This window comes from Chamaea fasciata, unplaced genomic scaffold (genome assembly GCF_029207755.1).
Source record: "Chamaea fasciata isolate MVZ Bird 193981 ecotype frontalis unplaced genomic scaffold, bChaFas1.0.hap1 SCAF_5, whole genome shotgun sequence".
In the NCBI taxonomy this organism is placed as follows: Eukaryota; Metazoa; Chordata; class Aves; order Passeriformes; family Sylviidae; genus Chamaea; species Chamaea fasciata.
In genome coordinates, this window is record NW_027094090.1 from 42,334,220 (window position 1) to 42,356,208 (window position 21,989).

A 21,989-nucleotide genomic window follows, 5' to 3' on the forward strand; every position below is an offset into this window, starting at 1 on the left:
CCTATGATTATATTTCTCATAGAACAATAGTATAATTTCAGCTAAAAAGTACCCTGGAAGGTATCTGACCCAGCCTCATGTTATAAGCCATCACAGAAGAAAAGGCTCCAATGTGGCAAAATTTGCACAGTTACAGGTGCCACCGAGATAATTACTGGATCCTAGCATTACAGAAAGAAGTTTGAAGGGCTCTTTTCAAAAACTGATTATGTTCTAAGAAGGTCAGGTAAATGGAAAAAATGAAAAAAAAAAAATCTGAGAAAAAGATATGAAGTCATGTATATGTAACACTTCAATATGAGGTTTGTTTCTCCAGAAAGAAATGTTAAAGTATCCTTCTTATCAGTCTTCCTCGCAGCCTTTATACAACATATTTTAGTTTGAAACTCATGTAAAAACACATCTCAGTTAATTCTGAGAGTTTTCTTGCAAAGTTCATTTAGTTCATAACAGAGTTTTTCTGCTCTGCTAAAATTGCAAAATTTCAAGATCGAATTCAGACTGAGTTCCCAGACATCCGGCAAAACAGCGAAAACATCTAGAAATCTGGCTTTTGTACCAGCAAATGACATTCTAGAATGCATTACACTATTGCTGTTTACATTAAAAGTGCTCTGAAACTGCTAAGTATAACTAATAGTATTTATTCATATTAGGAATTATGCCTTAAAACATTTAGCAAATAAAACAGGGGAAGACTCTGTTTAGGGATCTTCTCTCTATGAACTATTTCTATCAGTCAGAGCTGTAGCCTGTAAAAATGACTTCAATTGCCAAATTTTTATAGTAGATTAAACTTAATGAATATAGATCTTTATATGTCACCATGCAGAGCATACTTTTAAGAATTTTTAACCAGTTTTGAAACACTACAGTGTGCTTCCTTCCTGCACCTTCTTTTTGGAATTTGCAGTTCCTTCATCATTAGACATTCCAGGTGATAATTTCCTTATTTCCCTTTAGATGTTTCTTTTTCTCCTTTTCTATTCACTTCCATGTCTTCTTTACTTTGCTGTCAAAACACAGATACACACAAAATTCTGTGCATAATTTCTTAGAGTAAAACTATATGCTCCTTCAGAAACATTTTAAGAAGTAAAATTTCAACATGAAACATGAGATAGAGGTTCTAATCTCAGCTTTCAAGGCAGCTGTAAAATGTATGAACAGTCTTTAGGGTATCTTGAAAACATTTTGTAGTCTGAGTCCTTTCATGGATTCAGACTTCAGCTGGTTATTGTTCCGCCATTGCTGAAGCTTCACGAACAATCCAGCAGAGAAACAGATAGATCAAACTCATATGGTCTCTACTGTGTTTGTCTGGTGCCAAAATCCAAAACTTGCTTTATGTAGCACTTTACTTTAGAGTACATATTTTGCTTTCATATTTTTTATTACTATAAAAAAAAATTAGAAATCACAGGTTAGGTTTTCAGGCAAAGGTACATTGCTGAAAACAAATAAAACTACTAACTGCTCTTTCAGCTACTCAGTATTGAGTATTGAATCTCGCAGGTTTTGAATGAGGAAGCTTTACAAGCACTTTTACATTTTCTAGGTGGGCAGACCCATGCCAATTCTCCTACAGAGGTTGAACTGTAACCATTTCTATATAGTTACCTGAGTGGTTATTATAAATTTAGAGAACGATTTTGCTTGTGGATTTCTTTTCCTCCAGGCTGGTGAATTAGAAGATCCTGAAGTATATTTGCCTGTCATAAAAATTATACACATTGTTTCCTAATTTCAGCCACAATTTCAAGAAAGATTTCCTTAGTTTGATATGTGAATTAAATATTACATTGACTGAAGTTTCAATGAATGCATCAGAAGAGTCAGACATTGCCTTTGAAACACAAGTTAGTATTAAAGGCAGAGTCCCTAGAACTTTAGTTCTCTTCTAGAACTTTAAAGATAATTTGCAATATTGTAGCATTTTCATGAGGCTCATGTGATCTTCCAAATAAGGAGACTCTGCTATGGACATCCTTGGTTTTAACAAAGGGATTGTTCCTGGGCTGAAGACCTTCCCAAAGACATCAATAGCTTCTGTTTTATGCCTGCTTGTGAAAGCCCTATACACAAGGCTATACTATGTTTTTGTGCTAGACAGTTGATTATGCTTCAGAATATGCTGCCTAATCACAAACCATTTTCTAAAAAAAATCATTTAAAAGGAATATTATTAATATTATTTTTAATTCCATCTCAATGTGATTAAATAAAATTAATAATTTTTTAATAATCCCACATTAATCCTAAAATACTACAATAATCCTAAAATTTTAAGTTTATATATAATGTGTAAATATTACCATAGTTTTCTGTTTGTGTCCAAAATCTCCTATTGGTGTCAGGCTGATTCTTTTGTTTGGAGCCTTTCTGACCATAGGACTCGGGTACTGCTGGAAAGAAAGGCAGCAAAAATGTTAGTGATTGTTCTTATGACAAAATTGCTCATTCCCATTTTTTCAAAAATGTTCTATCCTTTTTTAACCTGGAATTTTAATAAAATTATTTCTTCACAAAAAGAATTTTCTCTCTAGAATTCCTACACCACCTTGTTCACATTTAATGGAAGCAAACATTCAAAGAAAATAGAAAAAAAGACCTATTTGTCCTCAAGACATAGCACCAATGTTGGAATTTGTTTCACTTTACTTTGTTCACCTTAAAGTAGGCATTACTCTATCTGAAGGAGGTCTCTATTGTTAGAAATTAAGACAGGGAGGCACCTCAAAATGGAGAATGAACCCAGCTTAAGAGAGATGACTGAAACTGGCAAGACGAAATCACTTTTTTGATTTCTAATTATTTAAATTATTTACCACTAAATCTGTTGACAAAGTGACAAATGAAAAAACAAATTATCCAGAGAAACCATGAACACAGAAACTGAAAATTCAAATAAAGCCCAAATGATGTACTAGATTGGGTGAGGCTATATATATTAGAATGATAAAAATAAAGTGAAAGATGCAATAAATCTGAAGCAGATTGCCAGAAAGAAAGATGCAAGACTCAGAACCTCATGTGTAGGTTTCTTGTCAATAATGATATAGCATGTACCATCAATAAGACAGGAGAGTAAGATGAAGGATTGTATCATCCTTAATGAACAGCAGACAGAATAGAATCAGTCCTCTGTCCAACATAAATCATGTGAAAAAAAAATAATACTAATGTTGAACACAAGAATTTACACTGCATTTAAATTGACAACAGAAGTGTGAATAAGACCCAAACCCTTGCTTATTCAAGACAAAAAATAATCCTAGATAATGAAAATAAATACAAATCCATATAAATGAAAACTCCAGTGAAATCCCAGTTATGGAAATATATGCTGCAAAGCAAGGTAATTCATACCCTACTGGGAAAAAAGAGGTTGAACAAGAAACATTTTCTTGAGACACAACTGAAATTCTACTGCAAAAAATACTTTTACTATAAGTAGTTAGAATAAAATAAGAGCACAAAGGTGGAGTTTTCAAGGTTTACTAAATATTTGAAAAGAATAAGTCACATAAGACATGCTGTAAAAAGTTGGGATTACTATATTTGTGCACATCATCACTTCATTGCATCCATGAATTCCTGCTGTAATGATGGTTCAATTATTGCTTATGAATATTCTGTCTGACAAATTGTAAAGCTTTAAAAATCTTTACATTCCTGTCTATGGACATGGCTGAAAACTACTTGTGAAAATTATGTCCAATCAAATTTACTCATGCCAGTATTTAGGCATAAATAATTTATTTTTCACCTTCAGGGACCCAATTGAATGCTGCACAATGTAGACAGGCATTTTAAGAATTCTGCGTACACAGGAACCCACCTGCAGGTCCATTGAATTTCGGTTTTTGAGTGACAGTCCGGTAGACTACATAAGCTGATCGTCGAGGTTCTGGAGAATTTAAATGAGTGTATCTTCCAGTTTCTCTCCCATATGGACTCGAGGAAGCAGTTCCATCATCCTTTCTTTGACCCCTGTGTTGATAACTTGGTTTTATTTTGGGGTCTGGAGTGTGAATTCCTAAAAGTGAAAATACAACCAAAAAAGGTTGTCCTATTATTCAAAATATCACATAGTGCAGGCAACTGGAGACTGAAGAAGATTAAAAAAAATGTTCTTTGTAGATAGACCAATCCAAGTATGGGCTGTCCATATTTGACACTATAAACAGAAATTTACTAGATAGTGCTTAATCATCTCACAGCTTAGTAGATAGAAATGAATAAGCTGATGATTTTTTCAAAATACCTTTGCCATTTACTGCATTAGCTGAATGTCTTCGCTCCTCAGAAATCCTTTTATTTTCCTTTACTTCCTTACAGTGGTGTTTCTTTACCTGTTCAGTGCGATTTGTTTCTGAGGGATTAAAATAGCACATATTCACTTTTTTAGAAGGCACAAAAAATGTTCATAGCCAAAAATACTGTGGTGTTTTGAAAACATAATCTCCTGCTTCATAAATAGGTTTCTTTGGATGGAACATGGTTTCACATGTCAATTATTCTAAAAGTATCATTCCCCAGAACGAAAGCAAAAGGGTCTGTACTTCCTCTAGCAGAAGAAATCTTGAAGGCCAACCCAAAAACTAACTCTAAATGCAAAAATCAGATCATCCTTTCTCTATACTGCCTAGGTGTGGACCTCTGGAACACCCATAGCTGAGCCCATGGAGACTAATCCATGCACTTCAAAGGACGCCTGTGAATGACGTCTGCTTGGAGTATCTGGATACACCCTGGACATGTGCAGTGCATGAACATAACAAAATACTACAAATGATGGACATAAATTTGCAAAAGCATTGGTTGCATAGGTAAGCCCACTTCAAACTACAAACAGAACTTCACAGGGAAAATTGCATTTTAAAGTAACCACAGAACTCTTCAATTGGCTCTGCGACTCTTTGGGAAGATGGGGCTCTGTTCTCCCTTTTTCCTGCTAACAAAAATAAGCACTTTTGGTTCCTCCCATTTCAGGCCAAAATGCGGTAGAAGTGCTCTACTTCTGCTTCAGTTTACGGGGTAGTTTATAGACAAAAATCTGTCTTATTTTTCCCTTTTAATCTAAAAACTGCAAAGAAATAACTGGATAACAATCTACTCACAATGATATTTTCTACAATGACAAACTAACAAATATATTCTGGAACTCTCCTGTGAAAAGGATGAAACTTTAAGGTACTTCAATGTAGGTATTTTAATTTGCTGTATGTGACTAGTTTTTGATAAACACAATTTATTACAAGTGTTATGCTCTTTCCTTAACTATATTTTTAGTGGTTTTTTTTAATTCCTGTGCTCTGTGAGATATTACCTACAATCAAATCTGTTTTACTTGTCCGAAGTGGAAAGTGCACGGCACTCCCCATGATCTAACGTGAGCATAAAAGACTTTGGTAACTCAGGGACTCGTAACTGAATCTATCCGAGGATGAAAACTGGCTGAAAGAAGCAGAATTAAACCACAATATACAACTGCTGTCATCTTGCAGTGAAAGAAATCACACTGTTAATGGAAAGTTCACTTCAGATTGGTTTTACACAAAATATACAATATTCACCACACTTGCAGAGGAACAAAAGTAATCTAATCTAATAATTTGCAAATACATAATAATGAACTACCTTTCACATTGGAATACTTTGATGCAATTGGCTCTTTTTCCCGAGGTAGTGCCTCAAATCTGTTCCCATCAACAAATGTGTTCCTCTGCATCACAGAACCACCACCTCCTGTAGGAAAGGAGTCTCCAGTTATCTGCACTTGAGAGCACCCTGAGAAAGGTGAACAGTGTAAAGTGTCTGCTTTTAAAATGGCATGCTTTTAGCTGCAGTAGAAAAATACAGTTAACACAATGAAACCAAATAGCTGATTTAATAAGGTCCACAAAAATAAGAGAAAATAATCTGTTAAACAGAGCTGTCAAATAGTCTATTAAAAGCTTAAAATACATATATTTTAAACAGAGATTCAATTATTGAATTGTGGCTCATTGGTAACCGTCTATACAGACATAAAGAATATCTAAAACGAAAGATACTTTTGTACATAAAGATCACAGGGAAAGACGCAGAATGTGAAGATACATTTTTACTGTGCAAAAGTTCTGGAGCTAGAAGACACACACCAGTTTGCTCCAAGCTAGAGCAAGCAGCCCTAGCATGGTGTTGCACTATTTTGCATTGATAAACTAAGGGGGAAGAAAAGAATACTACAATTATTACTATATTTATCATAAGTAAATATTTATGAAAAAAGGATTGAACACCACTAAGTATTAAGTAAATTCAAGGAGAATGGGGGCATTCTTCAACTTCAATGATATGATTCAATACTGAACTCAACTGGTCTAAACAGTGTGTCTTCATTATGGTCAACTACGTTTATGCAGAGGGACTGGATCCTGTTACACAAGTTGCAGGATTGTAGGATAACTGAAAAATACAAAGCCTATTCATCTTAACTATAGATAGTCTCACAAAAGTAGCAGTTTTTGAAAACATTTTGACTTCAGACAGTCACAGAATATTCTGAATTTGAAGGGACTCATAAGAATCATCAAGTCCAGCTCTTAAATGAATTGCCCATACAGGGATCAAACCCATGTCCTTGGCATTAGTAGCACCAGGCTCTAACCAGCTTGTCTGCATCTCTACACTTGTTTCTTCACAGAACCTTTTCTTTCCCAAAATCAACTGTAATCTACATAAAAAATTTTTTCCAGTGCAGTCCTAAAATAAGCATAATATATAATCATAAACAATTAGTTTTATTGTTATAATTAATGGTTCAGCATGAGAAAGAGGGTGTGGAACATGAAGAACATGTAATAACTCAAATGCAAAATGGCGAAGTTTAATGCATGCATATTTAGTTATTTTATTTATCACATGACATTCAGCAATGAGAAGATGATACTACAGTATATTACCTCCATTTTCAAAGGACTTATGATCTGTTCTGGAAATAGTCTCTATTGATACTCTCCTTTCTGAACTCTCTTTTTCTTTCCCTGTATTGTTAAATCTTGTAGGAATTGTGTTACTGTCACCTGGAAAGGCAACAGAAAGAATGTTTAGCTGTGTGTAAGCACAGGTAATGGCACTGACATTCTCTTCCTCCCACCCCTACAAGCCATTGATTAGTTTAGTGCAATTTCTCTTAACCTCTCATTTCATAACTTTCTTTCTCTTTTATTAATTATTTGAATCCTGTCTAGTGTAACTGATGTCTATCTTTCATGCTCTGTAAGAAAATACCATAATTCATAGACTAAGGAAGACTATGGCTCCAAAGTAAAGATCCAGCTATCAATTACCCGCTTATTCATGAGCTTATCACTACCCATGAATTATATTTATTAATCCTATCTAATTGAATTCATGGCATTTTCAGGATGCCTATCATCATACTACCTGAGAGAACTCAATTGAAAAACTGTTTTGGGGAAACATATCTATCTTTTTCTCTTAATGTGTCTAATGATAAATAAAGACACTTCTTAAAAGGTATGTTCACACATTTGTCACAGAGTCTCTCATCTCAAATTTAGAAATTAGAAGACAATAATAAATTACGAACCATAGGAACTGGGGTAAGTGTTTATAAATTTGTATTTCTTTGACCTTAATTATGTTGGATAGTCCAGAATTTTAAAAAAAAAAAAAAAAAAAAAAAAAAAAAAAAAAAAAGAGTAACTCTTCTGTTCTTCTCTTTTACAAGACAATTGAATGAGATATTTAATCTAAATTTATTTATAGAAAAGTTTAATTTAACACTACATTTTGGTATCAAGACACCCAAGATAGCCAGCAGAGATCATGGAGCACCTCTGGAAAAGTGGCTCATCCCACCCTTCGGCGCTGCCTGGTGATTCAATAAAAAGGAGATTCATTGCAGTTCTTGTATCTCTCCATTTTCACCAGAGAGCCTAGATGAGAAACTTAAACTACATTCCTAACCTTAGGATGGTTAAAATTAGACTACATAAATCTTTATCATGGAATTCTATGAAATATCTATGTTGTGTATGTCAGGAAAGTACAGATTGGGTTAATAGCCCATTTCTACCTTCTCCATCCACAATTGATGCAGGCCATCAGTACAAGTGTGACTATATATGGCAAAAAAACAATGAAGTGTTTTTGCAATTTGCTGACAAATACAAATATATTTTTTGTAATATTTTATTTTCACTAAATTTAAAAAGTGGGGAGGAAGTGCAAACTATGTAATAGTTTTTCCCTGCCACAGCAATTTTAGAAGCGGTAAATACAGTCCAAGGAAATCACAATACTTACCTTTCTGCAAGTTTTGTTCAGTAGTTTCCAAGGGTAATATCTCATCTTGCCATAGTGAAGACACAGTTTTTGTTGATTGGTGTTTGTAAGGGTTCTGAATCCCATAATACTCTCCTACACATGCCCCAAGAGGGAAAAAAAAAAAAAAGCCCTAAAGTTTACTGTATTGGAAGCTTTGTTTTTAAGAAAATAATGATCAATTTCATATTTACCAGATTTATAGCATATATCTCTTATTGCTCTTTCCTCTTCAATATCTAAAACAGTCTTAGGAATCCAGTTAGAAATATCTGCAGGAAATATTTGTAAAAGATTACAAGATATCTATACAAACACCTTCATTAATTCTTAATAATAAAACATGATAATTACTTTAATTTTTGTCATTGGTTATTTTTGATTTTGACCGCAACCTTTGCTTCTGGACTGAAGAATGATTAATGAATATTAGGTATTTTCAAGTGCAAGGGGATTGCAGTTAAAACATATTTTAATAAGCATATGTTTGTTAATTCAAAAGGATTCAAAAATATCTCCAATATTCATTTTCAAAAGAACCTTTCATTTATACTGACCAGAGAGTGCTTGTCACAAAACCTCTGCCTGAAGTTACTATCCTGTAATGCCTTTAGGCAGAGCCGGTGAAGTGAGTGCTCCTGATCTCTCTCAGATAAGGCTATGGAGATTAGCAAAGCCCTACTTTCTATATTGCTTAAGTGGCATACTCAGGCTGAAACCAAGTTGGGAAGCACTGACAGGCTGATCTACCAGACAACCTGATGGGCAGTGGGCAAGTGAAAAGTGGGTTGGGGCAGCACAGTATTTGCTGAATGCACGCCTGAAAGTAGGTCACTCTCTCACTTTTCACTCTCCAGGAATGTGTCATTTGTTCTATCCCTATGAATCTCTTATCTCTAAGTGAAATACAGTCAATTGCTTAACTGTATTAACATATATGTGTATATATATTTATATGTAAATATATATATAAAAACATTCAGTTCAACTAGTGGAGAGTTTTGTATCAATTCTCTTTGCTAGATTTAAGAACAGCTTTCTCTAAAAACTAAGACTGCCTACAGAGTTTGATAAATCAGCTGAAAAAATTACTTAAAGTCACACAACAATCTTTTGTAACAAACTTGTGACTTCACCTTCTCTGACAAGTGCATACAGCCCTTGTTCAAAAATTTGCTTCCCATAAGCAAAGTATGCCCCAAACTTGTAATTTCATCCCAAAATTTTGAAGAGTTTTTGATGGCCATTTGAATTGGACCACAGGCGTTAGAAAATACTGCCTTGCTTGCATCTGGTGACTACCACTATCAACATTTTAAAGATTAGACAAAAAAATATTTCAAAAAGCTTTTCAACAACTCTTTTCTAAAAATGTAATAGTTATTATAACAAATCAGTTGTGAAGTACATTGCAAGAGCTGACAAAACCCATTCAACTGGCTTATAAAAGAAAAAAAACTGTTTACAGATGTCATCCTCGTCATCATCCTCTTCATCATCCTCTTCATCACTGAGGTTTATAATCAGTGGAGGGTGAATTGATACTAAAACATTCTCTTGATTTCTGAGTGAGTCCTGATGATGGGCTGGATGCAGAATGCCTCCTTGGACATCCTGCTTCAATGGGACATCTGCAGACAAGAACATTAGATTTACTTTGTTAGAAGGAAACTAAAGTATAACATCCAGCTTGACACCAGCAGGCATACTTCTGAAAACATTATCAGGATTAGGAATAAGTTTGTGCAGAGATTGGCAAAAGAGTATCTTTCAGCTCCAGAAAGTATGAAAAACATAGGTGCCAGCTCCTCTGAATGGACACAGGCACTGCTGAATACAGACTTTTGAAAAGAGGAGCATTCTCATTACTGCACTATTTTGAAAAGTTGCAAACATGCTGTATCAATCCCTACAGCATCCATTTTGAAGAATTTAGCAATGCTAAACACAGGATTGCTCATTTTAAATTTGAAGACTGTTGTATATCAAACAATCTCAACTCTCATAACTACGTATAAAATGTAGATTTTGTGAGGAAATGTGATGTTCAAGAAAATAATTTACACTTAATCAGAAAAAAAGATATCATTTTCCTAAGGAATTTATCTTCACACATAATATTTTCAACAAAATGGCTTTAGTACTGAGATAACACATTCCAAGAGCCAGGAAATACAATGGACTAAAAAAAAAAAAAAAAAAAAAAAAAGAAGAAAGATGGTGAGTCTATGGGTATTTTTCAAGCTAACTTGATATAGATTTGCAACTATAGTATTCTGTGCATTATATTAAAAATATTGAAGTTTGATATATTTTCCAGTGGAAAAGAAAGTGTGAGCATTTTTCTATTATTCCGGTTGTTTTTATTCTTGTGCATCTCTTGCTTGCATTGGAGCAGCATGTATATCATATTAAACCTTTTCTCATAACCTGATTGCAAATCAGATTTGTTGTATCTCATATAAGAGGTGTGTAAGATACAACACTAACTGGATGGAGCCCTTTTCACTGCTCAGAACAGACTATTTTTAGCTCCAGGTAGAATAAACCAAATCAAACTTAAATTAGTTTAACAAGATTTTTCAGTATAAGAAAAAAAAAAAGGCAGGTTTATTATCTGCAATGCTACTGTGGTGCACACAGGCTTTGAACTTGTACATATTTCAGTAAAAAGTAAAAGAGTTTGGCCTGTTTCCTAGCTGTGATTGTCAGACATTGGTCTTACACAGGATACCCTTGCCCACAGTGGCTTTTGGGTAGAGTCCCTGACTTGCTGCACAGCCAAAAACATGCCTGTGCTGTGTAAGTGGGAGATATACTGAAAGCTTTATGGGCACTCAGAAAAACAGCACTCCAGGTCTTGCCTTGATCCTGTGTGCTTAGTTAGGCTCCACATGCCCAGATATGAGAGGCTACATTTTCCTGGGGCAATTTCAGGAACACCAGGTTTCATGGTGGCTTGCTCGCCTCACTCCTGCGTCTGACATCTGTTTTTGTTCTTTGCTCTGGACTCTTACTTATCCTGTTTCCAAGTTCCAGATGTATACCAGGATTTCTGATAGTTGAGAGCTCCTCTCAGAAATGGATGAGAGAAAAAACACAACTTGTAATGGTGGAGTTTTCCATAAATAAGAGTGCTGCCTTACACACTATTACTGTACCTCAGTAACACGTAACCAATGCTCAAGCCCGAAATTTTTATTCAAAACAACAAACTGGAAATATATCTGCACAAACAGCTCTGGAATCTGATGTTATCTCTACAAGGGGCACCTCATCAATACATGTTGTGTTCTATCAACAAACATCAGTGTCCCAGCCAACCTCCTCCTCCCACCACACACACTACTTTTGATTTTTCTTGAATTATTACCTGCATACTAGCCATTTGAACTACTAGAGAGATTTAATCTATCAGAAATTCAAGTTAAGCAACCTTTTTATCCCATGGACCTCAGCAACCTAAATGTGACTTCATCTTTTATACCACTAATAGATATGAAGATTCATAATATGACAGCTAAAATAATTTATGTGGCACTCTTATTCAAATTCCTTTCTTTCCCTTAAACTTGCTGGGATAGCAGATCAGACCTGATTGATTTGCCATGGTGCATTTCTAGACCTTACTAGATATTACATAAGCATTGGAAGGACATTTTTGTCCATTTCATCACTCTAATGAACAAATTATTGAGAAAATATTTTTACTCACTGTTACTAGGTGGCAAATAAAGTCCATTTATATTACGGGGTTTTCTGTGAAAGAAGTCACAGCTTATCCTCCTACAGCCTACGGGCTCTGTCTCCCAGAAACAGGAGAACTTGCTGTAGTTTTGCTGCAGGAGAAAACAGTTTTCAGGTGTTGTAAATATAACAATCAAAATGGAATAAATGGATTAGTACATGCTGTGTGAACATAGGATTGAATATGTGACAGTTCACACTGCTATAAATATATGACCAAGATTTTGTGGGACCACATTCTAATAGTTTACAACATTTCAAATTATCTTTTATGACTGTTACCATAAGCTCTAGATAGCTCTAAAGTTATTGAGTCAGGTGAATGGTGATTGGTGATGTAAAATTGTTCCTAGATTAGAATAGGGGTAAGACAGTCTACTCAGTTTACTGCAGACTTTTCATGAGCTGCTGGGAAGGAAAACAAAAATCTCTTAAGTCATTTAACTAACTTTTCTGTACAATGGAAAAATCAGATCAATCTCCAATGAAATGTGCTGTACAAATGCAAATCTTGCACTAGTACTGCCTTACTATTAAAGGACATGAATCTATGGGAAAACATGGGGTAAGAAACAAAACCCACGAAGATTCCCAAAAAAAAATGAAAAAAAAATTCAGACTTGACATTGGCATTGCTATCATTACATTCCTTGCACCTTCTTACAGCTTCAGCTGTTTTTAAAGATGACAAACAAACACCTAATGGGAATAACAGACTGTCTACATGGATTTGTTTAATTATAGTTTCTTTACTCATACATATACTGCTGCTGTCTCTCTCTTGATCAACGTGGCACCAGATAAAAAGTCTGCACAATATTGCAGAGATAGTACTTTCACAATACAAGTCACTTCTGTTAGTCATACAGAAAATTATTGTTCTGCATCTCTGTCTTATCAGAGTTTGCAGTTTTTAGCATCATCTCTGATGATGCAATTCACTTATGCTTATAACCTGAGGTATCTTTCTCAAACATATGATAAACTTGTAAAGCCAAAGAGGCAAGTGCTCACGAGCTTTATCCTGAATAGGTAAACTCAAGTTCACATCCTGGATGTGAATGGCAGCCCACCTGAGAACTGTAAATGGCAGGTTGGGGCTTATTTCTGAATGAGTTTCTGAGTAATTTTCTAAATGAAAAAAGGCCATACTTGAAAATACTGGACTATTTGAAAGCAGGTTTCTCCCAGTTCCAGAAATTAACAGCTATTTCTAAGAGTAGCATCTGCAAAAACTTTTGGATTGTACTCAGTACAATTGGGCCACTTCCTGAGACACAAAGTCCATCTCCCAGGCATTAACACCTAACTCCCTGACCCTTAAAAATTAATGGAATAACCAAGAGTCTTAACCCATCCCTGGATTTTTACCAGACGGAATGCAAGTACTTCTTTGAATTAAAGCTATCAGCAGTCAGGCAAGTCATCTTATCCTGAAAGCAGTTTTCTTCCAAATACCAAACCTTCAGATGAAATAAAACTCAGTGGATAGTGTAGCTAAACCAAAGAATAGTTGAATGAAGCATGTGGTACCTTCTCCATGCGGCTGGACTGTTGAACTGAACGGAGAGCAGTTGTTAGCCAGGGTGGAATGTTACATTTTAACAGTTGCCAACTGCTCCTCCAGCTTGGGACATCAGCATAATGCTGCTACATGACCTGTCCAGGCTGAACGTCTTCCTTTCTCTCTAGTGCATCCAAGTAAAATATAGAATATCAGATTGTTTCAGAGTCGCCCATTCTGGTGCTTTTTTAATGTGAAATGGAACAAACTGATTTAGTGAAGCTTAAATAATACCCAACTTCTTGCTGATGCAACTGTGGTCTTAAAACCAAATCTCTGATACCACAAAGATAGCAGAGCCTGCTGAGCAACAAGTCAGCGGGAGAAGTGAGAACATGTGTGAAAGAACCCTCGGACACCAAGGTCAGGGAAGAAAAAGGGGGAGAAGGTGCTCCAGACGCCGGGGCACAAAGTGTCTCCTGCAGCCGGTGGTGAAAGACATGGTGAGGTAGCTGTGCCCCTGACGCCCACCCACGGTGCGGCAGAGATGGACCTGCAGCCTGCGGAGGGCCCCACGCCAGGGCAGGTGGCTGCGCCCAAAGGAGGCTGTGACCCCACGAGAAGCCCGCGCTGGAGCAGGTTCCTGGCAGGACCTATAGACCCAGGAATCTATAGGCGTCTACTCCCGCAGTAGCCGGCGCCGGGGATTGCGCAGCTGCCCTGGTCGGGCCGGGCCGAGCCGGCCGATCGGAGCCATCCCGCCGCTGGGCCCGATGTCGGGCGGAGGCGGCCCCACCCCGCGCAGCAGCAGCGGCGGCGGCGCCGGCGGACTCCATTTCCCGTGGGGCAGCGCGGGCGGGCCGGCGCAGGCGCGGCGGGGGGCGCGGGCGGCCGGCCGGCCGGGGCCATGAGGCGGCGGGGCGCGGTGCAGCGCAAGGTGCCGTGTCTGTTCGTCACCGAGGTGAAGGACGAGCCCTCGGCCAAGCGAGAGCGACAGGTGGCTGGGGCAGCACCGGGACGGGAGGACGGGGGGCAGGCAGGTGGGCCTGGGCCCGTGCCCGAGCCCAGGGGAAATCGCTGGGCCGCGGCTTGGAACAGTGCGGACCGTGTCAGAGCCCCCGGCCACAGCCGAGTGGCGAGAAGGTCGGCTGTAGATTTAAGGGAACCTCACGGGGGAGGTTTGCGTAGGGTTCTCCCGGTGAAATGCAGGGAAGGAGAGATAGGTCTGAGTGCCGTGTCAACTCAGCCTTACGCTTTTTCGGGCAAGTGCATACAGGTGTTCACCCTGATGCTGTGTTTGCTTTTTCTAAGTGAAGGCCACTCCAGCATGACCGCACGGGGAGCCTGTGTGAAACCTTCCTGCCATTCCCGCCTGTCAGCTTCGTAGGAAGAAAAATGAGCGTCTATATTTTTTGGTGTTCTTTGGGGTTTTGTTGTTGTTTTTTGTTATTGTTGGTTGTTCCCCCCCCCCCCCCCCCCCCCCCGTTGTTGTTTTCTTTTTGGAATATCAGTTTTATGGCAGAAGAAAAATGAGGCTGTGAGATGTGGACAGATTGGGGCAGCACTCAGCTGCAGACCTCCAGTTCCTTGGTTTTAGTAGCAGCTGCATAGTGAACTTGAATGCAGCTCTGGGTGACCTCCTTCCACTGATCATTGGTTTCTGGATAAAAGAGCTGAAATGTTTGTCAAAATGATAGTAACAGAATTGTACGACTCAAGAGTTAAACCATCTCAGTAATGGTAATGTAAGGGTACCTCTCTGCACCGGTGGTTCTTCGCACAGAAAAACCTAACAGGGTATTAGATCTGGAACTGACACGTGCTATTTTTGTTTGGTTGTTTTTGGTTTAGTTTTTATGTATTTTTTCGTTGTTGCTTTGATTTGGTTTTTGTTTTGGTTTTTAAAGTTCAGGCAAGGATAAAACATGGTTATGACTGGTAGGGAAGAAAAGGTGTGGTAGGGTGGTAGTGGTGGTAAAACCAATGGGAATGTTTTCTCACTACCATGAAATTTTTAATGTAATCTTCATATATGCTGTTTGTTATGGTTACACATAATATGTGTATAACTATATGCATATGTATAACTATAATATGAAACAGTCATGTCACACAGGTTCTCTTTATGAATTTCACATTCTGTCTCAAGACTTCTGCAAGACAAGGACTTGCTTTGTGTTTTGCTAGCAGAAAGAGTCCAGATTAAAAGACAAAGTTGACTGGGGAGAGAAAAGAAAGAGAGGTAACACAAAATTTTTCAGCTGACATTGCTGATACTAAGTGTTTAATGCCAGAATGCTTTTGCTACCTTGGAAAAGTACACCTGCTCTGTGCATTGCACTAACATGGCACTACTGCCTTTCTTCTCCAAACTGAAAGCTGGGGAAAGCTGGTTGTGAGGAATTTCTATTGCCACCCTAATGCAGGAAGGTTGATCTCAAAATGCTGCAGTGTTGGACTGTGGAACCCTTCTAGTCCATAGTGGAAAGCAAAGTCATCTCTAAATAATAATCAAGAATGAGAAAGATGGAGAGACTTTACAAACAGATTGCTCTGGTTCTTCTGTCTTAGAGTACTTTGCAAAGTATCGAGTTTTGAAGAAACTTTTAGAAATCAGCTCTATTAAGTGTAATACTTCAAGAGCTGGATTTATAGAGGCCAACTGTAAGGAGCAATAATCTGTATGAGAGCAAGGCAGTAACACAGCCACTTGTCTTCTTTTCAGCCATTTAAGGTTTTGGCAACTGACACTATAACTGGAAAGGCATTAGAGGCAGATGTACACAATGCAGTTCCTACTGAAAAGGTGGATGGAACCTGCTGTTATGTAACAACATACAAAGGTAATAAGGAAGATGCATTTGCAGATTTCTCGTGCTGACTAGAACTTGTTTTGCTTAGTTTTCACTTTTTTTGGTATGATTTATATACAGCTGTTGTGAATTAAAATGTCATTAAGCATCTTCACCACAAAGTGGTAGTTACCATAGACTTAGAAGGTGTTTCTAAAGTTGTTTTAGCACCTACTCTCTAAAATACATGAAGTACTATTTAAGTGAATATGAACATCCAGGAACTATTCCAGTTTTCAGTAGGTCTTCTTTGCAAACTGGGTCATGTATAATAGAGTGCCTGATTTCCTTGGGGAAGATTTCTAAAAGTCCAGAGGCTGGGAGAAAATGAGAAGACTGGTTCATTGACTCATTGGGGGTCATGCCTTCGCCTGCAGTTGTAAGGAAACTCTGTACTATGCTAGGCAAGACTGTACATAGAATCTAAAATAGATTTGGAAATTCACATAGTGTACTTTGCATTTAAATGGTGGGTGGCTTTGCTTATAAAATTTCTCTAGTGGCAGATGGGAATTCTTGTCTTGTTTGTTATGTTGTGGATTTCAATAGTCTGCAGGGTATGGTCACCTCAGTAAAGTGCTGGTTTTATTTTTGGAAACTCCTAGGACAACCCTACCTGTGGGCCAGGTTGGATCGAAAACCCACCAAACAAGGTGAAAAAAGGTTTAAACGATTCTTGTATTCCTTGGAAGATTGCAAAGGTTAGTGAAGATTTCTTTCCCTCTTACTGACAATGTAAGTTACCCAGTTAGAAAAACAACTAGGGAAATATCAGTGATCCTGCTACAGTTTTTTTAACATCACCCTTTACATTGAAGAGCTTTAAATTGAAATAAGTAGCTAATTTCTTAATCTTAATTTTTGAACCTTTAATTTCTTAAAGGCTAAATGCATCTTTGTCATAATTGTAGACCACTTGAGTGTGACAGATGCTGGTGTTTGTACAAATTGACTGGCACTACTGTCTGTAAAACAAGGTTTAGATCAGTGGTATTTTGGTAATTGCATTGAAAGACAACTAAAGCAAAGTTGGTTAATAGTTTGCCAAAAATAAAGTGTTGCATTTACATGCCTAGAATTTGTTTGGAATATCGAAGAGGATTTCAAGCCTGTTCCAGATACCTGGATTCCAGCAAAGGACATAGAGTTCTCTAATGGCAATCCTGTGCCCGATGAAAATGGACATATGCCAGGTACCTATGATGCAGCACAGTAAAACTGGGGAAAAATGTGTGAGAATTTCTGAAGGGAATTAGAATTAGTTCTAGAGTTAAAAATAGTAGTTAACATATGCAGAAAAAAAAATGGAATGTCATTCATTCACTATCCAGAAAGGCTTTGTTCTTCTGACACATGGAAATAATTTCAGTTTGCTGTACAAACTTACAGGCCTTCAGCTGAAGGCATAATTATCACATTTCTATTCTTCCCAGACACAACATTTTGTCTTTTTACTCTTTCTGTTTGTAGTTAACTGTAGGGTTTTTTTGTTTGGTTTTTTTTTTTTTTTTAAATGCATGTAACAGCTTCTAGTATGCATTTAATAACTTCAGCTATTTACTTTGGTAAAATGTAGTGTTCTCTCATAGGTTGGGTGCCCGTGGAGAAGAACAGTAAGCAGTATTGCTGGCACTCATCTGTTGTCAATTATGAGGCTGGAATAGCACTTGTATTGAAACACCACGCTGACCCAGGGCTTCTGGAAATCAGTCCCGTGCCATTATCAGAAATTTTAGAACAAACATTGGAGCTTATTGGGACTAATATCAATGCAAATCCATATGGTAAGTTTATATGGTCTGTTCTTAAATACTTCTTTTCTTTAGTGGTATTTTTGAGTGAAATCAGTGCATTTTCTTTGTGCAAGTTTTTTAGAAGAGCTTTCCAGTAGCAGCCTTCTGTAGGAGAAAAAGGGCTGGCTGAAGGAACTCTCACCCAAAAATACTCACCTTAGAAAGCTGAGTTGTCATGGGACTAGTTATGTCTATAAAACTTCAGTTAGTATAGAAATGCATTACTTTGGTCTTTCAAAAAATATTTTGACTGGAAAAACTGTTGTAAATATTACTATTAAAATACTGGTAAATTTTTAAAAATTTGTTTCTTGGGGCCTTCACATTTTTTACATACTCTTTTGATGAAGTAGAAAACTTTATTCAACCATTTTTGGAGCCCCTAAAGTTAGTCACAAGTTGCAATATTTAAATTATGAAATAGGAATTTTTTTAAGGAAATGTAATTTAGGCTAAATTTTGGTTGTGGCTTCTTCCTTTAAAGGCCTTACAACAAGAAACCAGTTACATGTGAGCACAAGTGAGTTCTAACTTCCATGCTTTGTTGTTAGGATAACTTGCAAGGATGGATAGGAAAAACAGTCCTATCCGGTGCTGAGCATTTCCTCAGTATGTACAAGAATTGCAACAAAAATTCTAACAGCTGTGTTCCTAAATGAAGATTTATGTTAACATGAAAAGGCAATGTACTTGTTAACAGCCCAGTTCTAAGTATTCATGAGAAGATATGGCAGATTGTCAGGAACTAAGGTATTTGGGATCTGAAGCATGAAGGATTTAGCAGGTGGCTTTATGGTGACTGAGGGGACCACAAGAAAAAAACAGACAGCTGTATAAATCTGTGTCATGTTTATCTTATACAAAGGAGGAAGAGGTTTTAATAAAAATAAATGAAAACATGAGGAGAGACAGCTGCATTTGGTACTTCAAAATTAATTAACTGTTCTGTTAAAGACAAGACAATGTTGTAGTATAAGAGAAGCTTACCTTCTCAGAGTGCTTTTAAGATGTCTGCAATAATAAAAGTTAGGAAACACAGTAACTAGGAGGAAGGTATTTGTTTCTTTAAACATAGGATTAGGAAGCAAGAAGCACCCTGTACATCTTCTGGTCCCACATGGAGCATTTGAAATAAAGAATCCACCTGCTTTGAAGCAAAATGACATACTGTCTTGGTTTGAAAGCTGCATGGAGGGTAAAGTTGAAGGAATTGTGTGGCACTGCCATGATGGGTGTTTAATCAAGGTAAGCATGTGGATGGACATGTGGAAAGCACTGTAATAATTCATAAAATGTGAAGTACTCTATTCATTTTTTTGTCCTTCTTTCCAAATTCTTTAATAGTAAATGTTCTCCAGCAAATGAGATGACAGTAGAATTAGTAAACTAATTCACTACAAGAACAACATAACATGGAACTTTTTCATTCCCTACATGCAAGTAAAGTAATTGAGAACATATTTTCTTGCCTCTCTCATTAAAGCTTAATTCTTGTATTTAAAAATTAAGTTCTTGTAATGTTAACTAACAGAAAAAGTGTTACCAATAAGAATGTGATTTTTGATTAATTAGCAAGTTTGTATTATTTCTGACACTGTGGAAGACACCATGGTTCTGGTTTGCCTTTTGCACTTTGTTGTTGCTCATGTTATAGAGATAAGTTATTAATGGTTTTAAGTGCCCTGATGGAGAGGATCCTAGAATCCACAAACAGCCACACACTTTCCCAGCTGGGAATCATTGTGCTACTGTATCAGAATGGCTGAACTGATCGTCTTTCCTTTTCTTTCAGCTCCATCGCCATCATCTTGGTTTACCTTGGCCACTTGCAGAGACGTACCTGAATTCTCAGCCTGTTGTAATTTCTTTTAACAGAACTACGTATGACTGTGACTTTGAACCAAAGAGTTTGTTTCACCATTTTTCAGTGTTGGATGGACAAAGATTTGACAGACTCAAAGATATCAAGTTTGATGCTTGAAATGATTTTTTTCTTTTAAGTTAACTGTTGTATGTCCTGCATTCCTCTTCCTTGTGTCTACCACAGAATTCTTCATGAATATTCTTCTAGCTTAGGCAACAGCCCAGGTACTAACTACTGTATCATTTTAAGTTTATCCTAAATGACTCACTTTAAATAACAGAGATCTGACAGCCAGAGCAGAGATCTAGCTTCTAGCATGTTTATTTTATGAAAAATCCTTAACTTTGGAACCCATTCCTGGAAACTGTTAGCATTAAGTGTAGGAAGTATGTTTTCTACCACTGTCTGGTCCTAAAAGCTTTACTAATGAACACAATCAACTAGAAAAGTTAAATAGGTTGTGCTTCTACAAATGTAATTATTATTACACTATTGTATGCAGGTTTGAGACGTAGGATCAAGTTTCGTAACAGTAAAAGGACATATTTCAGGTGGGACCAGAGTTAGTCCTAAAATCTGACAATTTTTTTTAAAGTTGTAACAGTTTCTTACGGGGGGAAGACTTCTTGGTATCATTTAACTGTACATCTGCAGCATTATGCTATTATTTAAAAACCCAATTTATCTGTATCCTACAGGCATTTGCACTATTTTGGGACAAAAAGAGTAAATAGTAGAAAATATGCTAGTTTTATTTTGGAGAGCCTTGTAAGTGGAGGGAGACATGACTTGGCTTTGTAATTCCCATTTACAACTGTGACTCAATTAGGAAACTTCATCAAGGGCATATTAAGTAAGATAAGGTGTATCAATAATAAAGGTGAGACTGAATGATCATTTGAGTTGCCTTTATTTCATCTCTGCTATAAAAGTATGCATCCAGCAATATGAAACATACAAAATGAAAAATCAATTATCTACAAAAACACCCGTGGTTTAGCTGAAATACTGTAGCTTCATTTTCAGTTCTTTGTTCTTGGATTTTTAAATAACATTGAGGTAAAAATAACCAGGGATGTAAGAACAGATATCCAGCACACTGACCCTGAGTTCAGGGTTAAACATTATGGTTGCACAAGACAACGAGAGCAAATTACATATTCTTACTGATCTGGGACTTAGCATACTTAGTATGCTGACAGTTTAAAGGTTTATTAACTTTTAAGAGAAGCCCAAGGTTTCAATTTCAGCTCACACCTTATTACCCAAATTAACTGTTCTGATTTAAAATATATTATTGCACAGGAGCTGGGAGAGGTAAAACTCGCTTCTGTTTTGACTTGTGTATAAATACTGACCATGAACAGTTGAATAATCTAATTCTGCACTCTTAGGTGTGTGCAAACTAACATAACTTTAAGAAACTTGTATAATTCCAAGATAAACACAATTTTATTTTTTTGTATCAATAATGAGGATATTGAACACTACCCTAATCAACCGAAATGTTGCTTATCCTGAATGCCAAACTCTTCATAAAGCTGCTTCAATCTCTCTTCTAAGATAATATTCTTTTTTACTTCTTCCTTGTAGTTATATTTTAGGTCCTCAAGTTCTTCAAAAAAGGAAGGACTATAGGTTTCTAGTTCTCTTCTCAGCTCTTTTGTCTCTTCCTATTGAAAAGAATGAAGGAGTACCACCTTTATCCAGAACTTTGGTAATACCACACAACACTTTTTGCCTTTTTCTTGAGGGATTATATGATAAGAGAATTAGGATCTTGTCTAGAAGCAAAAAACTCTACCCATAAACAGCACCTTCACTAAAAACAAAATAGGCTTTATAGACAATGTTTAGAAATTGACTGTGTCATTAAATATTAATTTAGCTAT

The 21,989-nt window shown here is 36.8% G+C and overlaps 3 protein-coding genes across 11 annotated transcripts in view; 1 reads left to right on the forward strand and 2 right to left on the reverse strand.

Annotated features, from left to right (window-relative positions):
• Window positions 1-628: 628 nt before the first annotated feature.
• CUNH12orf50 (chromosome unknown C12orf50 homolog) lies at window positions 629-13,877 on the reverse strand. Of its 4 annotated transcripts, none has more exons than XM_066184599.1 (12): window positions 13,618-13,877; window positions 12,053-12,176; window positions 9,804-9,968; window positions 8,532-8,609; window positions 8,320-8,433; window positions 6,951-7,070; window positions 5,644-5,751; window positions 4,268-4,375; window positions 3,842-4,039; window positions 2,316-2,405; window positions 1,621-1,712; window positions 629-1,012 (listed from the first exon to the last, which is right to left on the reverse strand). In XM_066184599.1, exons 1-12 carry the CDS (start codon window positions 13,624-13,626, stop codon window positions 950-952), a joined length of 1,269 nt encoding a protein of 422 aa, XP_066040696.1. In that variant the 5' UTR covers window positions 13,627-13,877; the 3' UTR covers window positions 629-949. The 4 variants fall into 4 exon arrangements, with proteins under 4 accessions (XP_066040696.1, XP_066040695.1, XP_066040694.1 ...); XM_066184598.1 differs by having other exon boundaries at window positions 2,316-2,402; window positions 5,644-5,793; XM_066184597.1 differs by having other exon boundaries at window positions 5,644-5,793.
• A 592-nt stretch (window positions 13,878-14,469) lies between these two features.
• On the forward strand, window positions 14,470-20,994 carry RLIG1 (RNA 5'-phosphate and 3'-OH ligase 1). Its single transcript, XM_066183351.1, has 7 exons — window positions 14,470-14,585; window positions 16,314-16,431; window positions 17,046-17,141; window positions 17,517-17,633; window positions 18,030-18,224; window positions 19,309-19,478; window positions 20,026-20,994. The coding sequence occupies exons 1-7, from the start codon at window positions 14,496-14,498 to the stop codon at window positions 20,212-20,214; spliced, it is 975 nt and encodes a 324-aa protein (XP_066039448.1). The 5' UTR covers window positions 14,470-14,495; the 3' UTR covers window positions 20,215-20,994.
• The window catches only part of CEP290 (centrosomal protein 290), a 56,005-nt gene continuing 55,004 nt past the window's right edge, over window positions 20,989-21,989 (reverse strand). For all 6 annotated transcript variants that reach the window (XM_066183349.1, XM_066183347.1, XM_066183344.1 and 3 more), the window contains one exon: window positions 20,989-21,770. In XM_066183349.1, the coding sequence (XP_066039446.1) occupies window positions 21,594-21,770 (177 nt within the window). In that variant the 3' untranslated portion in view covers window positions 20,989-21,593. The remainder of the gene's footprint in view (window positions 21,771-21,989) is intronic.